This window comes from Grampus griseus (genome assembly GCF_964374135.1).
Source record: "Grampus griseus genome assembly, chromosome: 4".
In the NCBI taxonomy this organism is placed as follows: domain Eukaryota; kingdom Metazoa; phylum Chordata; class Mammalia; order Artiodactyla; family Delphinidae; genus Grampus; species Grampus griseus.
In genome coordinates this window covers 42,500,719-42,519,122 of record NC_138997.1, presented here as the reverse complement: position 1 = coordinate 42,519,122, position 18,404 = coordinate 42,500,719, and the positions used below count along the sequence as shown (strand labels likewise).

The window sequence follows — 18,404 nt, the reverse complement described above, 5'->3', positions numbered from 1 at the left end:
TCAGTGACTTTAGGGATAGAAGAACTATTTCAGTCCCCCAGGTAAGAAATGGAACCGACCCCACTCTCAGAGCATTGACTTTCCCCAGGACATTTTCCCAAGTTCAGAGGATCCCTGGAAACGTTGACCTCCGAGTGCCTCAGGTAAACTGACTCTAGCATGTAGATAATGCTACGAGGCATCTGATCACATACACAAGCTACTTGTTACTAAAATCATATGTATAAAATATATTCTTTAGAACTCTATTGTTTTGCTTCTCCAAGACCAATTGCTCTCCTATATGACTTCACACATTTTCTCAAAACCATCTTACATGAAAACATGCAACAAGGAGAAGTGACTGCTTTGTAGATAGGCAGCCAAGAAAAATCTCTCTCTGTAACACACACACACACACACACACACACACACACACCCATGTCTGATCAGGTATAAAATTGTTCAGACCTAAATTGAATTCTAGGCCTTCAGGAAAGTGAACATTCAGGTCTTCAAAGTCAATATGTTTATTCTTCTTAGGATTTTGTGAATGATTTGTTTGACAATTCTGGATATTATTTATTTTAAAAATATGGATTTTCCTTAAAACTTTAGAGGACATTATTAATTATATCTTGCTTACCTTTATATCACATCACCAGAAGACTAGCAAATCAATGTGGGAATTGGCTTTTCAATAACTAGGTACAAGAGAACAAATATAAGTTTCAAGTCCCCTGCCTATTATTTTTGCCACTTTGTAATGTGTATACAATATTGTTTATAGTAGTGTTATTACAGTTGTTTGTGACAAGCTGATCTTTGAATTCCTTAAGGACTACTTCTCCAAGTATTAGAATTGAAGAAAACCTACTCTGGTAGTTTTTTAGTGCTTATGCAAATCTGTTAAAAGCTATAGACCTTCCATATAGTATTTGGAGAGACATTCCCCCATTGATGCTAGATTAATTCCCCTGGATTAAATCATGGAATACCTGCAATTAATTTGAACTGAAATCATAAAAGATAATTTTCACTCAATCCAATTTGCAAGATGACCAGGTAGCAGTTTGGGTATGAGAACATAGTTTGTGGAAAAAATGAAACTATTTCCAAGGCTCTAACAAAGAAATGTGAATCATCACTGCTGTGGTCACTGAGTGATATCTACTCCTCCAAGCCTTTTCATTCCTTTTCTTTTTTGCCTCTCTTTTCCTTAGAGAAAATCAGATGTCTCTCTCCTCAGGCTTCAGGAAAGTATGCCAAGGACAGATTCTGAGCTAGAAAGTCTCGGGCATGTGTGCATTCTGACTAGGCCCCCTTCCCAGGAAAGAATGTTGCTCATCCCCCAGCAGCCCAATTTACGATCTAAGTCCATATTTTAGAGGGCTAGCTTTGACCAGGTTCCAGGGAGTCGATTCTGCCTAGTATGAACCCACTATTTCAATAAGCACCTCTCTTTTAACTCAGGAATTGCACTCACCCTAAAATAAAGAGGAAAAGAGGTGGAACTCAGGTACTACTGAGTATTGTGATCATGCCCCTTCTCCTGGCTGTGGAAAGAAATTTGATGCAGAGCCTCTCAACTTGGTGAGATTCCTAAAGCCTAGAGTCAGTCTTCTCAAAATCTGATGTTCCCTCCAATTTGAGACTGCTAGACACCCCTTGGTCCCCTGTCTGCCTGGAAAGCCTGGCCCAGAGAGAGAGAGGCTCAGAGGGGCTGACTATGCCCTGTCTACATTTCCTTCCTCCTACCCTACTCCTCCTACTAAGATACATTCAAGGGCTGTGTGTATGATTCTGGGAAGGACTTTGTAACCTGAGGATTTGACAGAAAATTCCTTGCTAAATCTCTAGATATTCATCTGGGGAGGGGTATAAAATCTGGGAGAATCCAGGGGGTCAGGATGCTGCATATTAGATCTGGTTCACAGGTTACATTCACTAGGTGAGCATGAGGCATTGGTTTCAGATCTGTAGTAGTTGCCTTCAATATTACCACAGTTTGCTTGCCCTGCTGGAAGTCATTCACAGAAGCCATTAAGCCAGCTGACTACAACTTAGATCCAGGAGAGAAAATGAATTACACAAAGCTCTCAAAGGCTATTCAGCTTGAAGCTGAACTCCCACAAAAGGAAGGGCATGTGGAACTTGAGATCCCTCAGAGAGAAGGTTTTAAACTTGAGAAATGTAGGTTATAACTATAATGATGATAGCTTTAGTAGCAGCAGGATTAAGAACAGTTACGATTTATTGAGAAAGAGGAAAAGCTGAAAAGAGAAAAATGTGAGTCAGGAATAATGATCCCTGCAGTTGGAAGCCTGGAGTCCCTCCTCACAGGCTACAAAATTATCCATCCTTTGAGTTTCTGGCTGTCCAAGAATGAGCCCGGGAAACCATTTATGACCTATTGAACCAACTGTAACTCTTGGTGAGGAACAGACCCATACTGAAATTGCCATGAATACTTATAAAAAACAAAGTGCCCCCTCCCCATCCCTGTAAACCATTATCCAGCTCAACAAGTCTGCCTCTTCTTGCCTCTAAGTCATCCCTTAGAAAGTTCCTTACCCTCCTTGGTGAGGCTAGGGCAATGCAACACCCCTCCATGAAGCTCCTTTCTCTGCCTTCCCCAATCTCCTCATAGCCCCTTCCAGAGACCTCCCTGTAGGAAAGTTTAGGAAAATGTCTCCACCATCTATCTGCTTCTTTGGCATCCTCTTGTCTTCCAGTGTGTAAATATATATAATATTATATATATATATATATATGCGTGTATATATATATATATGTGTGTGTGTGTGTGTGTATATATATATATATATATATATATATATATATATATATATATATATATATATATATATATATACTGAGCCTTTGCTGCTGTAGTGCTTTGGTGATATGATTAGAGGGGGATGAGCCAGGACCTAGAAAGTGATAGAGAAAGAAAAATAATGTGTTTTCATTCTTATAAAGTAATAACCCTTCTGAGTGAGTTATTCGTAGAGACTTTACCTGCTTCCGATTGCAGAAGTTGAGATATTTGGGGCCCCTTTTCTGTCCCCTGGGAGGAGAAACGACATTTCCATTCTAATGCTCTCAAGAATCAGATTTCCATTCTTACGCTTTCTCCATCCTCTCACTTAGGTCGTAAAAGGCACCACCTCGGGAATCATTCATCAACCTCTCTCCAGCCTTCTCTTCTAAAACAATACTGCAGTTGTCTACACATGTATTTTTTGCCATAACTGCAAGAAGCCTTGTTAAAGTGGGGCAAGGCAAAAATACCTTCACTCTTCATAGTCATCTCTCTAATCATTTAATTGGAAATAAAATCCCAGGGAAAAAAGCTCCAAATATATGCATAAACCCATTGTTCCATGTGAATTATATAAAACTATTGACCGAGATGCATCTTTATAGTATTGTTTTAGGCTGAATAAATGCCTCAACTCTTCATTTAGTACCAGTGAATTCCAGTAAGAAATAATGCAGAATGATTTCAAAGTGGCTTATGCACCATTTTAGCCCATAAATTTCTAAAAAAAATAAAATAAAAGTAATCTGTAGATTTTATTTACCTCCAATTAGCAATTTTCATTTAGACCATTTATATTACCTAACAAAATGTGTATCACTTAAAGTACTGGGAAACCCTCAAAGTAGGAATTTCAAACTTGCTCTTACCTATATTTGTGGGTTTGTGGTTGTTGTGTGAATCATTTAATACATAAGACAAAGAGTTGGTTGGATTCATAAAATGTAGGAAATTTTTTATCTGGGGATTTATATCTAAAATCATCAGCGGAAATCTAATTAGGGGGCAGGTAAGTGAAACTGAGAGGAAATATCATCTGATGGCCAGATTCTCAATACATCTCTCCCCTCTTTGATATATAGAATCTTAGTTGTTTTCTAGCTTGAGATTTGGAAAGTCAAGCTCCCTCACCCCCAATTTCAGTACCAGAAACATCTGTTATTTTATACAAATTGGAGTCTAGGTTTCAGTACCTCAAAGGAGACATAGTCTAAGTGCCCTTTATATTTAAGAAAGGAAAGGCCAGGGAAAAGAAAAATGCCTGCCATTTAGATTTTAAGGTTTTCCAGAACGCTTATATTCTGGGGTGGATGCTTTTAAATTTACAATATGTAAGAGGATTTTTTAAAAGTGTCTATGCATGGACTGATGACTTTTCCTGGGAAAGGCAAACTCCCTATTCTCTTTTAAAAACAAAAACAAACAAACAAAAAGCAAAAGAAGGCCCTAAGGAGTGTTTCGTTCTACAGTTTAGGAATTAGGTTCGAAGACACAGCACTCCTCCCCCCTGTCCACACACACACCTTTGCTGTAGTTTCTAAGGGACCACAACCCTCTTATGGCTACTTCTGTATGTTAATTTGCTGTTGTTTATACCTGTGTGTCACCTGCCCTTACTTTTTCCTTCTCTGAATTCACTTAATTGAATTCTTCAACACTGCAAGTTATTTTTCAGATGTTTGAGGCAATTCTTATGACATTTCTAATCCCATCACCCTTTATTTAAACAAGTGAAGGGGGAATGCATGTGTGTGAGTGAGATGGGGGGAGTAATGAATGAAGCATCCAGGTATAAGCCAATTGGTGGCTAAATACCTTGCAGATTCTTATATAGAGACATGTGAGAGCCCTCAGCATTAAGCTTTGGTCATTACCTGAGTTGCCCTTGAGCAAACTATTTTAAAGTGTGCACATGTGCATAAGAGAAATGATATGTTAAGATGAAAGACAACTGTAGTTTGAGAAGGTTTCTTTGAAAACTCAATAGCTAACCTGAACATTTAAGGGAGAATTCTTCCTTTACTTCCTAGTATCTGGGGATTTTGCAACCCTTCTTTCTCCAAGTCCCAGCTTAATCCTAGACAACAGCTCTGTCTGGTCAGAAGGACTCAGAACTTATGTGGGGGCCGGATGAAAAGAGAAGGGGAGGGAGAGAGAGAGACAGAAGGTGGGAGGGAGGCAGAGAGAGAGAAAGGAGAATTTGGTGGGAAATTCCTCGCACTTTTTTTTTTTTTTTCCTCCTCTGCAAAATCCTTTCCAGGCTTCCTTGTATGGTAGGCGCCAGCGAAGAAAGGCGCTCCGTGCCTGGTTGCCTCACTGGGTTCCGGAGGGAGGTCTCTGAGCCACAGGAGCATCAGAGTAACATTGCACACACCTTTTCCTTTTAGGCTGCTCTTTGCCAACCCCCAATCCACTTACCTTATTTAAACACTGGCTAAAAACTAGGTTGTCTTCTCAAGTCGTGGTTCTGCTTTGTCCACTGTAGCGGCTACACGTCCGATTTATCCTAAAGCTAACTGATTGCCCTCTTCAACGTAGTGGTGTTGTGGATGAGGCTGAAGGAGTGGGACTGTATATACCACTCGAAGGTCTTTCTTCCCTTAGGAGCAGAGAGTTAAATGTCGAAAATGAACCCCAAGATCCCCCAGCGAAAATGTGTTGCGGGCCCCTGTTGAAGGAGTCAACTTTCAGGCTGTTAAAGACCTCAAGTCATTAGCATCAACTGCTGCGCTAAAGGGGCCAGCCAGCGCCTCTAAGTGGCTTAGCGCACAAACGAGGCTCCTGAGACGGCGTCGGCCACTCCATTCACTCTTCCACCACCTGCTGGACGTGAAAAGCTCTCCGGAGCCCATCTCGGTAATAATTTTTACTTTAACTCACCCTTCCCACCCCTGGGGGGTCTTAGACTACCTGCCTCCCCGGCAAGGGACCCCCTTGGGGATTATGCAGAACGCGCCAGGCTGAAGGCGAAGAGCCTGAAAAGCTTGAGTCCCGTAACCTGGGTTTTTCCCACCAGTCCCCTTCTCACCCCTTACCCCGCCCAGGTAAGTGTGTGCTGGGACCAAAAGACCCTTGTAAATCCCTTTCGGAGGTCTGGCGGCGTCCCTACCCCATCCCTCTTACCCATCTCCGTGTTCAAGGAAAGACTGAGCCAAGTTCTCACCAAAGCGCACCCTTTCTGAATCTTGCTCGTGAGGGCTTGGTAGTGTGAGCGCTCCTGGAGAGAGCTGACGCCGGTTTATCACCCCCTGGCAACTAGCTGCTCGTGTCAGCCGCGGCTGGAGGGCCAGAGAATCCCTCGGGGCTAAACCGCAGCCCCCTTTCCCTTCACAGAACTCAGACTCAGGCAATGCGCGCGGGATACGTGCGCGCGCTGAGTGGCCAGCTGTCTGCCAGAGGTTCTCCAGGTGCCAAGCGAAACGGGAAAAGGCCCTCTCCAGGTCTTTTGGTACTTCCATTTCCGACCCCAAAACTGATTGCCACCACCACCACCACTACTCTCAGAGGGCCCGAGGCTTTAGGAGGAGGCGGGCCGGGCCGCGCTCGGAGAGGCGTTGCCACTTGGCGAAAGCGCTCGGGGCTGCGGGGCGCGGGCAGGCCGGAGAGGTTTCCAGGCAGGCGGCGCCGCCGTAGGGAGCGCCCAGACCAGCAAAGAGTTAAAGGGAGGGGACGTGGGCTGTCACGCGTCATTGGGCAGATTATGTGCAGCAAACAAAAAGTGTGTGTCTGCGTGCCAGTCAGTCACTGCATCGGGTCCATCTGTACAACTCTCTCTCTCTCTCTCTCTCTCTCTCTCTCTCACTCTCCCCTCATTTCTCTCTCCACGTCTCTCCATCTCTCTCTCCTCTCTTTAGGCAGAGGCTACAAGACAGCAACACCAACACCTCTTGACATGGAAATACATTGATACAGTAGGCGAAAGAAACACTCGATTGCATCTCCCGGTTCCAGGTGGCCTTATTTGGGCGATTTGATCCTGACCTTATTCCTGGTAAGTCTATTTGCATTGATGGGAGAGGAGGATGGGAGGAAGGCAGGTTTGGTAGGGAGAGTGGAACATTTTGTCCTCCGTCTTCTCATTATCCAGAAAGGGGGGGGGGATAATTATTGACGGGATCTCTACTGCCAATAGGGTTATACAAAGGGAGGAGGGGTGGAGAGCCCTTTGGCGAAGAAGCCAGCGACTGGGGAGCGCGCGGCCGCCAGACAATGCCTGCCTACGGGGGAAGGCGAGCGGCCGGCGGCAGCGACGGCTTTCGGCGAGCCCAGCGGGCTCTGGGAGGATCCTCCGGGCGTCTGAGAACCCGGGCTTAGAGGAGGATGCAGAACTGTGAAAGGTTAGGTGGCAAAGGCGACCGCGCGCGGGCGGCAGAGCCCAGGCTCTCGCCCAGTTGTATTGTGACCGACTCGAGGCTCGTGGCGGCCGCCGTGGCGACGCGAACCCCTATTAGCGCGGCGTAGCGAGGATCTTTTCACCGTATTGTTAGGTAGAACTGCATTTTAATGATTGGTCCCTGCTGTTGCCCGAAGTGACGGGGCGACCTCTCGGCACAATGAAACGCTTGTGTGAAAGAGACTTTTAAAAGGAAGAGAAAAATTGGAGCATAAAACGCTGAATTGAGGATATTGAAAAGGAGAGAATAGGATTCCGTTGAAAAGGAGGTTCTGACAGATTCTGAAGGATTTTTTAAAATGTATTTAAATTTGCAGTTGGAATCAGAAGGGCTACCTTGTGTTGGGTAAAATGCCCAGGGATAGATGCTGTAGCATAATAAAGTAAGTTTCTACTGTATGGATAATTTCTCTTATTCCTGCCTGGCATATACAGCCCATACTTGACATTTGGGGGATGTAGCAGAGTGAATGGAAAAGAGGCTGACCAAAGTTTCATGCTCTGTTAGCTGGAAAGAAAAAAAATAAATAAAAGCACTACCTTGTAATCACATTTGCAAGATTAATTGGTTAATAGACATTAAGATAAAAATGAACATGACTAATATTATTCCATGAAGAACAGCTTCTGAGGAAAAGAATTAGGTTTCCCTTTCCTGCTACTTAAATTGTACAAAATATACTTAAATAACTGCCTATGGAGACGTTATTAGGGAAAAAAACAACAACTTGGAGGAATCTTTTAATCAGTCAGAAAGAGTAAACAATGCAGTTAGTTTAAAGCCACTTTAAATTTTAAATATGTTTTGTTTGTTTGTTTGTTTAATGATAAGTCTTGTGTGTGGGGGGGTGTCCAGTGGCAAAGAAAGGAAAATGTCTCCTTATGACAGCTTAATAATAGAGAGCTCTCCATCGGGGCATCACTTTCTGAATTACTGCGGATTAAACAGCTGGAGAGCCCACCGAGGTCTACTCAAGCGGGGCTGCCCCCTCTTGCCCAGACAAGGTCCTATCTGGGGGAGTGAGCATTCACCAATCATTACACACGCGGTATTTCAGACTGGGGACCCTTCAGTCGTGCCTTATACCTGCACACTTCATGAGGCTCATGCGACTCTATCCACCCCCTCGTATAACAAGGTAACTGGGATTCACCCTCATCCATAAATAAGCGTGTCGAGAAAAAAATAATTACCTCTGCTTGCTGCTTTTAATTAAAGCCCTCGGAGGGACAATGTTGGATTATGGAAATGAGCAGACACACGTCCCCTCTTGTAGGCTGCAGAGAAAGGTTAGCTGACATGGAATCAGTGGCCCTGACACTCTACTTGAAATCCATTCGCCATGCTCTGCTGTCTCCGCCTGCTCGCAAATGCTGCTCCCCTCTTTGGAAGAAAAAATAGAATAAAATCAGCTCCCCGGTGCCCAGTTCAATACATAAGAGTAGAAGAGAGGAGCTTTCTCCCAAGGGTTAGAAGTTTCTCTCAGTCTGGAAAGTCTATAGGCTAGTAAAAAATCCTATTGTTCTTCCCTTCTTTCTCCCTCCCCCCATCCTCCCCCAAGGTAATGAAAAAAGCGATCTTCTCTTTCCTAGCCCAGTTTTTCTTTCTCTCTAGCAGTCAGTCCGCTCTGAGCTCCCCCATCACAATTTTTTAAAATAATTTTTAAAGGAAAAGAAAGTACTCTTCATTGGCATCTTTGTAATATGCCAGATTTAATCTGCCATTGGCTTTATTTTTGAAATAAGAGCGATGCAAAAACCAGGCAAATTCAAGAAAAATCTGTCTAGTTGTCAGAACGTTCTGCCTGGATTCATAGAGGCAAAAGGAGTAATGTAACTCGCTTCAATTGTCCTGTGTATCTGTCTTCAGTGATGGAGGATTCGGGCATCCAGAGAGGCATCTGGGATGGAGATGCCAAAGCTGTCCAACAATGTCTGACAGATATTTTCACCAGCGTTTACACCACCTGCGACATCCCTGAGAACGCTATATTCGGTCCCTGCGTCCTGAGCCATACTTCTCTGTACGACAGCATAGCTTTCATAGCTCTCAAGTCCACCGACAAGAGAACGGTCCCTTATATCTTCCGGGTAAGTCTTGGCCGATGCTGTGTAGGGTTATGAAGGTAATATCCTTTTGAAAATGGACTAAGAGTCATTCTAATGGCAAGCTGAGACAGGTTCTGAATGTAGAAAATGCAGTGATACGTGCCATTCTATTTTACACACCAAAAATTAGAAAAGGAAAATCAAACTCAGAAGTATTGTCAACTGGTTTTCCAAAATAAGTGACAAAAATTGATTTTGAATGCCAGATATGTCTAAATCAGTGCCTCAATTCTGGGCTTTCCTGGAGATGACCACCACTTCCTTAACATTTTGGGAGGTTTCACTAGGGTTGAGGCTATTTGCATACTAAGTACTTGCTATAAGTACTTTTATTATAAATATTGGGTGCATTTGCCTTCCAATCCCAAGAGGCCTCTTGTTCCCTGGAATATTACTCTTTCTGGTTAAGCTAGCTAGTGCCTAGAGTTTGTATTTAAATAAAAATGTTAATGTTTTGACAATGAAACATCGTTAAAGTCATATGTTTGAGTGTGAAAAGTCCTCTCACTTCCTATTCTTTCTTTACAAAGAACTATTAATTGTTTAAGCCAAAATTAGGAAGATGAGTGAATGCCACAGAATAATTTTTAAAACCTAAGCCTGCTTTTTACTTCTAAGACAAAGAAAATTCCCCATACTTTTGCAACGTGATATAATTTAGCAATCAATTCTCAAGAGGTTAACACTATTTGAATTGTAAGAAGAAATTTGCTAACTTGGTGTTCAACCAATATACGATGACTTAAATAATCTACATAATTGATGCAGCTTTCTAGGAATATTATCTTACCTGCCGGCCACAAACATGAGGATGGATGTTAACTCGGGTCAAGTTTGTGGAAGCTTGACCTCAGATAATTCTTTGGGAAAGAATAACAGAGGAAATGGCCCTGGCTCCTGAGGCTTCATTCTCTCACAAGAGTTTCCCTCCCTCATCCCCTTCCTTCTTGTATTCTTTCTTTTTTCTAAACTGTAGGTAGACACCTCAGCGGCGAATGGTTCCTCAGAAGGTCTGATGTGGCTGCGTTTGGTCCAATCAGCCAGAGATAAAGAAGAGCAGAACCTTGAAGCCTACATAAAAAACGGACAGCTGTTTTACCGCTCTCTCCGCAGGATTGCCAAAGATGAGGAGTTATTAGTTTGGTACGGGAAAGAACTGACTGAGTTACTCTTGCTCTGCCCCTCTAGATCCCACAGCAAAATGAATGGTAGGTTGGCTCTCGACCTGCGTCTGGGCCCTTAGCTAGCGGGGGAGCGACGCAGGGAGCGGCGGGGCTCACTCTGGCGCCTCGGCGCGCCTTTCCTCCCTTGGAGTGCCTCATAGGGAGCTTCTGAGATATAGTCCGGAAGGAAGCTGGGACAGCTAGGTGAGGATAACTCGGGGCACGCTTGGCTTAATGACTGCACTCCCCTCAAATCATGAGGGAAAGTTAGATCGGGTCTTTCACGATGTTCTGTACTCAGGCACTCAGGCCCTGAGAAGCGAAGGTGGCTTTGTGAAGGGGGTGATGGCAAACTGGCCTAGAGACGATGCTGAGTAATCATGTGGTGTGTGTGTGTGTGTGTGTGTGTGTGTGTGTGTGTGTGCGCGCGCGCGCAATTGTGTGTATGTGGTGTTTGCTCACTAAGCAGGGTCGTCCCCTTACACATGCCTGGAATGCAGCCAACGTTTCCAGTTTGAGTTTCCCTATGTGGCGCATCTGCGCTTCCGCTGCCCCAAGAGACTTCACAGCGTTGATGTGAGCCCCCGAGAGGAGCAAGGCAGCGGCGTGGGCACCAAGGATCACGGGGGCGGCGGCGGCGGCAAGGACCAGCAGCCGCCGCAGCCGCAGGAGGCACCCTTGGGTCCCACCCCCAAGTTCTGCAAAGCCGGCCCGGTCCACCACTACCCGGCCCCCTCCCCCGAGGGCGGTAACCCGCCGGCGGCGGGCGGCGGTGGCAGCAGCGCGAAGCCGTCCACGGACTTTCACAACTTGGCGCGGGAGCTGGAGAACTCCGGGGGAGCCAGCAGCTGCTCCCCAGTGAGGAGCCTCAGCGGCTGCAGCGACCACCAGGGGGCGGAGCTGAGTCCCGACGGCAACGCCGCGGGCGTGGGCAAAGGGAAGAGGAAATTCCCGGAGGAGGCGGCGGAGGGCGGCGGCGGCGGCGCGGGGCTGGTGGGGGGCCGGGGCCGCTTCGCCGAGCGGCCCCCGCCCGCCTCCAAGGAGGACCTGGTGTGCACGCCCCAACAGTACCGCGCCTCGGGCAGCTACTTCGGCCTGGAAGAGAACAGCCGCCTGTTCGCGCCGCCCAGCCCGGAGACAGGCGAGGCGAAGCGCAGCGCCTTCGTGGAGGTGAAGAAGGCGTCCCGAGCGGCCGGTGTGCAGGAGGAGGCGGCCGCCGACGGCGGGAGCATGGCCGCCGAGGAGCAGGACGCGAGCGGCGGCGGCTCCTCCACGCCCGTGGCCGCGTCGCCGGCTGGCTCCGAGAAGCTGCTGGCCCCGCGGCCCGGGGGAGCGCTGCCCGGCCGGCTGGAGGGCGGCAGCCCGGCGCGGGGCAGCGCCTTCACCTCAGTGCAGCAGCTGGGCGGTGCGGGCGGCAACGGCGCAGGGGGCGGTGCAGGCGCTGGGACCGCGGGCGGGGCGGGCGGCGGCCAGGGCGCAGCGTCGGACGAGCGCAAAAGCGCCTTCTCGCAGCCGGCGCGCTCCTTTTCTCAGCTGTCCCCGCTGGTGCTGGGCCAGAAGCTGAGCGCGCTCGAGCCCTGCCACCCCGGAGACGGTGTGGGCCCCACCAGACTGTACCCCGCCGCCTCCGATCCTCTGGCCGTGAAGCTCCAAGGAGCTGCGGACCTGAACGGAGGTTGCGGGTCTCTGCCGAGCGGCGGTGGCGGTGGCGGCGGCGGGCTGCCCAAACAGAGCCCCTTCCTCTACGCCACCGCCTTCTGGCCCAAGAGCTCCGCCGCCGCGGCGGCCGCGGCGGCTGCGGCCGCGGGGCCCCTGCAGTTGCAGCTGCCTTCGGCGCTCACGCTGCTGCCGCCCTCCTTCACCTCTCTGTGTCTGCCCGCGCAGAACTGGTGCGCCAAGTGCAATGCCTCCTTCCGCATGACCTCCGACCTGGTGTACCACATGAGGTCGCATCACAAAAAGGAGTACGCCATGGAGCCCTTGGTGAAACGAAGACGGGAGGAGAAACTCAAGTGCCCCATTTGCAATGAGTCCTTCAGGGAGCGCCACCACCTCTCCAGGCACATGACTTCGCATAATTGACACGGAAAGGACTCCAGCTTTCCACGCGCGCACACGCACAGTCGAGCCTTGCAGGAGCAAACACACGAGGACATCCACCACCTCCTTGTGACCTGAAACATCGCACCCAGACACACGCACACACACACACGTGCTCTGCCCCCCCCCCAACCTTTACATCCAAGTGTTTACCCGTGACCTACACTACACACACACACACACACACACACACACACACACACACACACACGAGACAAGATGGTGGATTTTTGATTGGGTGGGGTGTTTAAGAGGTTTTCTTTTCAATGCACGTATTTTCACTTTCCCCAAAACAAAGTACATTTTTAAAAATGTCATATATTGCAACATATTGATGCATTTGTCATACGTTTCTACTTAAATTATTAAGCACTTACGATTTAGATGGAATAATATGTAAGGGCAAAATTTATTTTAGATATAAAGTAAAGGAGGAGGGTGAGATGCTTTCTGCATCTCTTGATTACAGTTTGTGTTCCTACAAAAATAAGCAAAACAAATAAAAAGAGGGTCACCATTCAATTTAAGTTTCCAGGGGGAAGTGCATGTATCATGAAATGATTATGGACTTCAATGAAGAATGTCATCATTATGTAAATATGTATTTCCTTTTAATACAAAGTGTAATTTTGTGCCAGTGAAATGGAGTCTGAATAGTTATGTGTTTCTTTTATCCCTGGAAAGATTTATTAAACTTTATATAGATTATCTGGATATGTTGGATGCTTTGACAATAAATGACTATTTTCTTCAAAGCAATTATTGGGAAGGTGTTTTAAAATGTTTTTTGTAGCTAAGGGCTACACTCTGAGTATGTACCATATATTTTCATTGAGTGCCCGAAAAGAAGGGGAAGAAACTGCAGAACAGAGGAACGATAAACCCTACCCCACTTGTATTATTTACTCTAAGCCAGTTTTGAGCCTAAAAGTGAGAAGACAAAGTCTGATTATTATTTGGAAAATCTTTATCTGGAGAGTGTTGAGCTTCTTGATCAAAGGACAAATCATCTAAACAAAGATGCCTGCCATGAAGCTAACCTGTCCCTGGGATGTCATCATCTTTTCAGCAGCAGGATAACTAGCATTTTCACAAGTGGCCAAAGACAAATAATTTTCAGACCTGGATCAGGGAGACCAGGTGAAAAGCCCACTTTAGGTTCTACTAGTGATGCTTACATGGAAGAGTATCTTGTGCTCTAGAACCCTTCAGCTTTCTGTCATTACCCATTAAGAGACTCTATGGAGAGCTTCTTTAGAAACCAAGGTGAAATGGCCATGGTAGTGTATGTATTGGCCCAGTTTTCCCTGCACAGACTTGAACAGCTGCACAGCCTCTGGAAAAAAACTAGCCCTGGAGCATTACAATACAGAAGACCTTGAGAACTTTCCTCTTCTCCCTGCCCTTTGTCTTATGAAGTGTCCCTCTGTACTCTTCATATAGTGACAACAGTTCTGAAACAGAGCGTATGTATGTAGGTGTATGTGGTATGTCCAGAAACCATTAGATGCAAAACCAAATGAATGATGATCCTTTAGGATCCTTTAGGATCCTTAGGGTAGCTTGTACTTAATCCATGGACATCTTCAGAGTCACTCCATAGGTGCTCTAGAAACCAATATTACACTGTTTTATCTATCACAAGAGGTGTTCTTTCCCATTTGTAATTCCTTCCTTCACATCTTGCCAACCCTCCCCTATGTCAGAAGAAGGATATTTGTGAAAAGTTCTGAAATGCGAAACTTGCACAAGGTCTCATTGCAGGCCTTCGATGGTTTTCCCTAAAAGGATTTTGAAACCTTCATTATCTTAAGAGGACTACATAACGAGTTACCATTAGGCAGGTAGAGACCAGGGGTAAGGCAAAGAGATGTATCCATAGTGTGATTGGTGGAAAAAGCAGGTTGACTTTCTTAAGATTATCCAAGTACTTTTTGTGCTACATTTCTTTGAGGCCTGATCTCACTTTTCCTAGGCAACAGTTAGGTGATCTGAAACACTAATCCCCAGCAAAGTGTGATGAGAAGAACAGTCCAAAATTCCCGTTCTAACTCTTCTCTGCATGACGAGTATGACCTTGCATCATTATTGGTATCATTAATTTACCTGCATTTTGGTTTTCTTATCTGTACAATGAGTGAGACAGGTTCTGCTATCTTTAAAGCACTTCTGGCACTGGAGAATTGTTTTTTCTAATGGTCTAATAGGCTCCAATGAAATCTAAAGGAGGCTTTCTAGAGAAAAGGCCAAGATTGCTTTGGAGTAAATTTGATGGCAAGAAGTGAGAAAGATATTTGGAGGTAAATGGAAGGTGGTCCGCAAGAGATCCTTAAACCACTATGCCTGAGAGGCTGACTAAATTGTCCATGCCTGGAACACTAGTGGATCTCTAGAGCAAAAGTTTCTTAAAAACCAACCAACCAACCCAGGTTGCATAGGGCCTAACTTAAAAACAAAAACCAAATAACAAACAAAAAACCCTGGAATGCCCCTTTGTTTCTGTCCCATCCTTCCAGAATCTTCCTTTCACTAGTTTTATTACATGTTGGGGATTCAAAGATGAACTTAGGTCTACAGAAACAGTAAGTAAATACTGCTTTTTGAAAAAGACTTCCCCATAGTGTAGAATCTTATTTTTTGAAGAACGCATGTAGACAATTTTGAGCTCCCCCTGTGTTTTCCTTTACATGGTCATTAATTTAATCACACAATCAGGAAGAAAGCCGAGCCTTGGCTGAGCTAATGCCCAGGCAATCCAGGTAGGTGTGTTAATGGCAGACACTCTAGGGCTGGGCAGTTTTGCTGACCAGTCTGCTTACAAGACTTTCCTTGGCTGGAAGCAGTAGGGGAAGGGTGCCCAAAGCTAGTTTTGCCTTCAGCCAAGACAAACTGAGAAATGTTTTATTTTAACGTTGCATTTTCAAGCTTTCGGATGTATCTTAACTTTGTCAAATGAGAGTTTCTAAAATCCCATAACCCCACTCATCTGCCAGGCTAGCTGAGGTTGCGGGCTGAAGCCGTAGGCGTAAATGTCTGCACCCACCTGCGGAGCAAACAAGGTCACAGGGTCATGCAGGCTTGTGCCGTGAAGTCCAGGCTGAGGGCCTGAGCTCCGAGTGCCTGCCGAAATCGCACGTCCCGAAGACTGGGGAAAAGGCAGCTCAAGCAGCTGCCGCACCAGCATTTGCTGTGTCCCAGTCAGGGGCAGAATGCTTGAGATTGACCCGGCGCCTAGCGTCTGCGATCTCCAAGCGTGCTCTCTGCGCGGATTGCGAACCCCTCTCCTCTTTGAGCGTTTGCGAGTGGGAGGGGGGACGCCTTTATTTTCCCAAGATGAGCTTGCAGAGTGTAGCTGACGCGTACAGGCGTGCGGAAACCGGAGGGTTGGGGAAAGAATGCACGCACATCTCTGCACCTGTTCGCAGGCGCTGGAGAGCCGAGACCGAAACCGGACCCACCTGGGAAAGTTCCCAAGGTCCTGGGCCCACTCCTAGGCTCTGTAGCTCTCCGAGGCCCAGAGGACCTTGTGTAGCCTTCGCGCCCGCGGGCCAGCCCGTTTCGAGCACGTGCTGCCGCAGCCGCCGCAGTCGGGCGCCTCGGTGGAGGTGAAGGGACAGGGGTCCAGCGGCATGGTGCATTTCTCCCTCCCACTCCCGTCTCTGAACCGCTGTGCACCGCCCGCTTTCCGTCCTCTATTAAGTTTGCCCTCCCCGCAGCTTATCTCTTAGGCGCCCTGTCCAGTGAGCGTGACCCCCAGCGCGGAAACCTGGGACACCCGGGACAAGTCATACCCAGAAAACGACCAGGAAGTGCACGCCCTACTCCCCCGACTCCGAGGGCCCCAAAGCGGCCTCGCCTCGTGAGTCAGGGGCTTCTCCTCTCTTTCTCCATCCGTGTCCATGATCGGCCCAGACTCCCTTCCGCCCGCTAGGACCGTGCAGCCGGCTCGGGTGGAGGAGTCCACGACTGGTCTGCAGGGCCCCGGGCAGATGCCCTTAGGGAGGCGCACAAGCCCAGGTCTGTGGCAGCCCTCAGCCCTCGGCGGCGCAGAGACTCGGCGCGTAAGCGAATCATCGCCGACCGACCGACCTAGCGCGGGCAAGCGCGGCGACCGAGGATCCACGCGCAAATCTAAAAAAGGCTTTAGATTTCTTTTTTCTCCCCTTGCCCAATCCCATATTCTGCAATCGGTTAGCTTATTCTGTGGTATCTCCCGTTTCCCCTTCCCTCGATCCCTCCTGACTTCCACGCTCTTTTCCGTCTCTTAAGTACTTCTGGAGATTTGAGATCTTTCCTGGAGTTTTATTAGGAAACCCCTCTTTGATGATTCTCAAGCATTCAGGCAACTAACTCCTATGGTAGTCTCACCAGACCAACGGGAGACTGCACTGTCAATTTATTGGGCATTGAGGACTACTGCACACCCTACCCGGGTTTTCAAAGAGATGGGCAAATGCCAGTACCCACCCAGACAGCCCCCCCCCCCCAACACCCACCCACACACACACACATGTGTGTCGCTTCTTGAACAGTTCCTCCAAGGAGAGGAAGGAGCCGTCCTGACTTTTGAACTGATGTGCTTTTGGCCTTGCTTGGAAATATTGTCATCCCTTGAAGGTGCAAAAATACCTCTAGGGGGTGTAGAAATACCTGACACCATTCCCAGTTCAGCCCAGAAACTGAACTGGGGATGGGTGAGAAGCTGGGCCACCTCCTTTTCCTCTTCCAAATGCGTTTTGGTTGACAGGTGGGCCATGAAGCCTAGAATGATGAGGCAGAAACCTAAGTGTTAGGCGGGTGGACCTGAGTGCCTGCTGGCTCCATAATCTGGCTGGGCGGGCAGAAGGGGCACTCTCTGGCTCTCTGCTTCACAGATCCTATTCCTAAGGCAAATTTTGCTTTTCTTATTTTAAATTGGACTTAAAACTTTTTAGAAACATGTCTATTTTCCAGGACTAGAGGATGAAGAACCTGAAGTAAAAGTTCTTATAAAAAGTTCTTTTTAAAAACTCTCTAGGTTTAGAGGTCTGGTAAGGTGTTCTACTTGAATAGCTAACCTGGTTATGATAATTGTTATTTACTTATCCCTTTTCAAGTTATGTGTGTGTGTGTGTGCTGGAATATATATGTATGCATGTTTGCACACATAGTATATATTTACACATATATGTATATATTATGTGCACATATATATATTCACATATACAAATGTACATATCCATTTTAGTACACACATAGACACAGAACTGGTAGACACTATTCTAAGTACTTTTCATATGTTGACCTGGTTTAATTCTCACAATCTACCCAGGAGGAAACCTCCTAAGGGTCCCACTCCGTCAGGTTTTAGGATTGTGTTGTTAGTATGGCTGTCATCTTGGAACAGAAAGCTGAGATGCAACGCCAGAATGTAATGGAAAGAATAGTGGCTCCTGAGTCAGAAAGCCTGTCCGAATTTTGTGACCCTTCCTTCTATGTGTCTCAGTTTACTTTACTTGAACTTGTGAATAATACTACCTGTGGGTTTATCACACAGATGTGTCTTGAAAAGCAAATAAAATCATTCATGTAGAAGCTTTGATACTATTATACACGATTGACTTCGCAGTTAGTGAAAGAGATATACTTTTAGCCTCAACTTATCTTCCTCAGGTGGTCAGGAACCTCTATAAGAAATCCTCAGGAAAAAAAAAAACAAAGAAATCCTCAGGAACCACTATAAGAAATCTTCTGTGGTCTTGACTTTCTTTAATGATCTTTGCTCATTTTTAAGCCCAGGTGGGAGTAACAACTGGTTTGATTTTGTGGATGTGTATTTAACTACTCAATGCTTCTT

The 18,404-nt window shown here is 46.6% G+C and overlaps 1 protein-coding gene across 2 annotated transcripts; it reads left to right on the top strand.

Moving 5' to 3' along the window:
- Nucleotides 1-6,576: 6,576 nt before the first annotated feature.
- Nucleotides 6,577-12,550, top strand: PRDM8 (PR/SET domain 8; the record flags this gene model as incomplete). 2 transcript variants are annotated; one of them, XM_082653202.1, is made up of 4 exons in its annotated part: nt 6,577-6,794; nt 9,067-9,287; nt 10,282-10,513; nt 10,938-12,550. In XM_082653202.1, exons 2-4 carry the CDS (start codon nt 9,069-9,071, stop codon nt 12,548-12,550), a joined length of 2,064 nt encoding a protein of 687 aa, XP_082509328.1. In that variant the 5' UTR covers nt 6,577-6,794; nt 9,067-9,068. The 2 variants fall into 2 exon arrangements, with proteins under 2 accessions (XP_082509328.1, XP_082509327.1); XM_082653201.1 differs by having other exon boundaries at nt 10,935-12,550.
- Nucleotides 12,551-18,404: the final 5,854 nt, after the last annotated feature.